A 4,748-nucleotide genomic window follows, 5' to 3' on the forward strand; every position below is an offset into this window, starting at 1 on the left:
GGTTTCACCGTGTTAGCCAGGATGGTCTCGATCTCCTGACCTTGTGATCCGCCCATCTTGGCCTCCCAAAGTGCTGGGATTACAGACTTGAGCCACCGCGCCCGGCCAATTTTTGTATTTTTAATAGAGACGGGGTTTCACCATGTTGGCCAGGCTGGTGTGGAACTCCTGACCTCATTATGATCCGCCCGCCTTGGCCTCCCAAAGTGCTGGGATTATAGGTGTGAGTCACTGTGCCCGGCCAATATGAACTCATATTTTATATAGGATTCTGGGAGTAATTTTTTTGTTCGTTTTTTTGTTTTAGAGACAGGGTATCCCTCTGTTACCTAGGCTGGGGTGCAGTGGTGTCATCATAGCTCAAGGCAGCTTCAGACTCCTGGGCTCAAGGGATCCTCCTGCCTCAGCCTCCTGAGTAACTGGGAATATAGGTGCATCACCACACCTGGCTAATTTTTTTTTTTTTTTTTTTTTTTTTGAGACGGAGTCTCGCTCTGTCGCCCAGGCTGGAGTGCAGTGGTGCGATCTCGGCTCACTGTAAGCTCCGCCTCCCGGGTTCACACCATTCTCATGCCTCAGCCTCCCCAGTAGCTGGGACTACAGGTGCCCGCCACCATGCCCGACTAATTTTTTTTGTATTTTTAGTAGAGACGGGGTTTCACTGTGTTAGCCAGGATAGTCTCGATCTCCTGACCTCGTGATCCTCCCGCCTCGGCCTCCCAAAGTGCTGGGATGACAGGCGTGAGCCAACACACCCGGCCTAATTTTCTTTTTTATAGAGGCAGGATATCACTATGTGGCCCAAGTGTTGGGATTGCAGGCATGAGCCACCACACCCAGCCTAATTTTTTAAAAAATACACCCCATAGGTTGGGTGTGAAAGCTCACGCCTATAATCCCAGCATTTTAGGAGGCTGAGGCAGGAGGATTGCTTGAGCCCTGGAGTTTGAGACACCAGCCTGGGAAACAGAGTGAGACCCCATCTCTAAAAATAAAAGAAAAATATACATATACATATTTTAAAAATATATAAAATATATCCCATACACCCTCACCTGTCAGATTATAAGCATTTATCTGATACCACAGAAGAGTTACACACTATTCCTCTGTGTGGATTCATTTATTCATTCACTCATTTATTCTGCAAATATCTATCAACCCCATCCTACGTACCAGGAACTATGCCCCAGTCACAGATGAGAATGAGACCAAGTGGGACCCTGGGGCTCTTGCAGTCTCATGGGGAAGGTTGAGATGAATCAAACCACCACAGAAATAAATGTAAAATGACAACAGTTGTAAATGAGAGTGATAGCAGCATGTGCCGTAACAAATGCATCCATGAGAACTAACTCCACAGCCCTGGCCCTCTTCCCACCAAGTCTTAGAAATCAGGGCCTAGGTTGGGCACGGTGGCTCATGCCTGTAATCCCAGCACCTTGGGAGAAACCCACTTTGGGGGGCCAAGGTGGGCCGATAACGTGAGGTTGGGAGTTCGAGACCAGCCTGACCAACATGGAGAAACCCTGTCTCCACTAAAAATAGAGAATTAGCCGGGCGTGGTGGTGCATGCCTGTAATCCCAGGTACTCCGGAGGCTGAGACAGGAGAATCGTTTGATCCGGGGAGGTGGAGGTTGTGGTAAGCCCAGATTGCACCACTGCGCTCCAGCCTGGGCAGGGCCCAGGCCAGGTGTGGTGGCTCATGCCTGTAATCCCAGCATTTTGGAAGGCCGAGGCAGGTGGATCAACTGAGGTCAGGAGTTCAAGACCAACCTGGCCAATGTGGCCAAACCCTGTCTCTACTAAAAATAGAAAACTAGCCATGTGTGGTGGTGCATGCCTATAATCCCAGCTACTTGGGTGGCTGAGGCAGGAGAATCACTTGAACCTGGGAGTTGGAGGTTGCAGTGAGCCAAGATCACACCTCTGCACTCCAGCCTGGGGGACAAGAGCGAAACTCAGTCTCAAGAAAAAAAAGAAAGAAAGAAAGAAATCAGGGCCTAGTGGGAGAACCCAAGCAAGTTAAGGTATGTGTCTGGGTCTGTGTTTTCCCATCTGAAAATAATGGTTATCTCCCTACAGGCTCACACCTGTAGTCCCAGCACTTTGAGTGGCCAAGGCGGGAGGCTCACTTGAGCCCAGGAGTTAGAGCCCAGCCTGGGCAACATGGAGAAACCCTGTCTCTACAAAAAATACAAAAATTAGACAGGTGTGGTGATGTGTGCCTGTAGTCCTAGCTACTCAGGAGGCTGAGGCAGGAGGATCAGTTGAACCCAAGAGGTCAAGGCTGCAGTGAGCTATGATGGTGCCACTGCATTTCAGCTTGGGCAACATAGTGAGACCTTGTCTCAGGAAAAAAAAAAAAAAGAGTTCTTAGACTAGATAGAACAATGCCTGGCACAATATAAGTGATCATTCACTCGCATTATTATTTTTTTCCTCATTTCCCCTCTAAGCCTCAATCCTCCTATTTATTTGTTTTGAGATGGCATCTGTCTCTGTCACCCAGGCTGGAGTGCAGTGGCTCGATCATAGCTCACTGCAACCTCTGCCTCCCAGGTTCAAGCGATTCTTCTGCCTCAACCTCCTGAGTAGCTGGGATTTACAGGTGCCCGCCACCACACCTGGCTCATTTTTGTATTTTCAGTAGAGATGGGGTTTCACCATGTTGGCCAGGCTGGTCTGGAACTCCTGAGTTCACAGGTGATCCATCTGCCTTGGCTTCCCAAAGTGCTGGGATTATAGCCATGAGCTACCATGGCTGGTCTCAATCCTCTTTTTTAAAATGCAAGAGTAAATGGACTCCTTTGGAGGACTACAGTGAGGACTAAAGGAATAACTATTTCATTCTGTTCTGGCCGTGTGCCATGGCTCATGCCTGTAATCCCAGCACTTTGGGAGGCCAAGATGGGCGGATCACAAGGACAAGGGTTCAAGACCAGCCTGGCACCGGGCGCGGTGGCTCAAGCCTGTAATCCCAGGACTTTGGGAGGCCGAGACGGGCGGATCACGAGGTCAGGAGATGGAGACCATCCTGGCTAACACAGTGAAACCCCGTCTCTACTAAAAAATACAAAAAACTAGCCGGGCGAGGTGGCGGGCGCCTGTAGTCCCAGCTACTCCGGAGGCTGAGGCAGGAGAATGGCGTAAACCCGGGAGGCGGAGCTTGCAGTGAGCTGAGATCCGGCCACAGCACTCCAGCCTGGGTGACAGAGCGAGACTCCGTCTCAAAAAAAAAAGAAAAAAAAAAAAAGACCAGCCTGGCCAACATGATGAAAACCCTGTCTCTACTAAAAATGCAAAAAGTAGCTGGGCATGGTAGTGGGCACTTGTAATCCCAGCTACTTGGAGGCTGAGGCAGAGAATCGTGTGAATCTGGGAGTTGGAGCTTGCAGTGAGCCGAGACCATGTCACTGCCCTCCAGCCTGGGCAACAGAGTGAGACTCCATCTCAAAAAAAAAAAAAGTCACAGCTAACACCTCCTTTGCATGAGGTACTATCTAACCTTTGCCTATAGTCCCTGCTCCTGGGGAGGCTGAGATAGGATGATCACTTGACCCCAGGATTTCTGGTCCAGTCTGGACAACATAGCAAGACCCTGTCTCTTAAAAACATACTTTTGCAACAACTCTGAAGGGAGATATTGTTGCCACACCCATTTTACTCATGTTGAAACTGAGGTACAGAGAAGTGCAATGATTGGCTCAAGAGCTCAGGGCCAGTTAGGATTTGGAGCAGTTGGAGGTTAGAGGTGAGGAGGTTCCAGGCCTGGCAGTGAGGGCATCTAGGTGGGACTGACCCTGCCCTCCATTCCCCCTCCCTCCAGGAAGCTGGATGCCTTCATCTACGACGCCGCGGTGCTCAACTACATGGCCCGCAAGGACGAGGGCTGCAAGCTTGTCACCATCGGCTCCGGCAAGGTCTTCGCCACGACAGGCTATGGCATCGCCCTGCACAAGGGCTCCCGCTGGAAGCGGCCCATCGACCTGGCGCTGCTGCAGTTCCTGGGGGATGGTGCGGCTGCGCGCAGGGATTTCCACAGTGGAGAGCGGGAGGGCGAGGCCCCTGGGTTCTGGGGAAGAAAGGGACAAAGACCCGGACACCAGGGTCTGAGGGAGGAAGGGGCTGAGGGCCTACATTCCCACATCACAGACGAGGGTCCTCAGAGGGTACTCATAGCAGGTGACTTTTGACCGCCCCTCCCCAGATGAGATCGAGATGCTGGAGCGGCTGTGGCTCTCCGGGATCTGCCACAATGACAAAATCGAGGTGATGAGCAGCAAGCTGGACATCGACAACATGGCGGGCGTCTTCTACATGCTCCTGGTGGCCATGGGCCTGTCCCTGCTGGTCTTCGCCTGGGAGCACCTGGTGTACTGGCGCCTGCGGCATTGCCTGGGGCCCACCCACCGCATGGACTTCCTGCTGGCCTTCTCCAGGGTACGGGGCAGAGAGGGAGGCAAAGAAGGGGAGATGGCGGGGGCAGGGGACAAAGGTAAAGCCGGGCAGAGACATGGAGATGTGGGTCGAGATGTGGATAGTGGGGAAGAGAGCGGGAGACGCAGGCTGGGAAATGGAGAGGAGGGAGAGACTGAGGGGAGGCAGGTAGGCCTCCTGGGCACCCGGCGCTGACCCCCGTCCTGTCCCCGAACCCGCAGGGCATGTACAGCTGCTGCAGCGCTGAGGCCGCCCCGCCGCCCGCCAAGCCCCCGCCGCCGCCGCAGCCCCTGCCCAGCCCCGCGTA

At 52.8% G+C, this 4,748-nt stretch overlaps 1 protein-coding gene across 1 annotated transcript in view; it reads left to right on the forward strand.

The window, feature by feature from the left end:
* GRIN2D (glutamate ionotropic receptor NMDA type subunit 2D) overlaps positions 1-4,748 on the forward strand; it is a 50,342-nt gene that overhangs the window by 44,543 nt on the left and 1,051 nt on the right. The window contains exons 8-10 of the mRNA XM_017863625.1: positions 3,831-4,018; positions 4,212-4,444; positions 4,663-4,745. Of these exons, the coding sequence (XP_017719114.1) occupies positions 3,831-4,018; positions 4,212-4,444; positions 4,663-4,745 (504 nt within the window). The remainder of the gene's footprint in view (positions 1-3,830; positions 4,019-4,211; positions 4,445-4,662; positions 4,746-4,748) is intronic.

The sequence above is a fragment of the Rhinopithecus bieti genome, unplaced genomic scaffold (genome assembly GCF_001698545.2).
Source record: "Rhinopithecus bieti isolate Rb0 unplaced genomic scaffold, ASM169854v2 scaffold_70550, whole genome shotgun sequence".
NCBI classification, from domain to species: domain Eukaryota; kingdom Metazoa; phylum Chordata; class Mammalia; order Primates; family Cercopithecidae; genus Rhinopithecus; species Rhinopithecus bieti.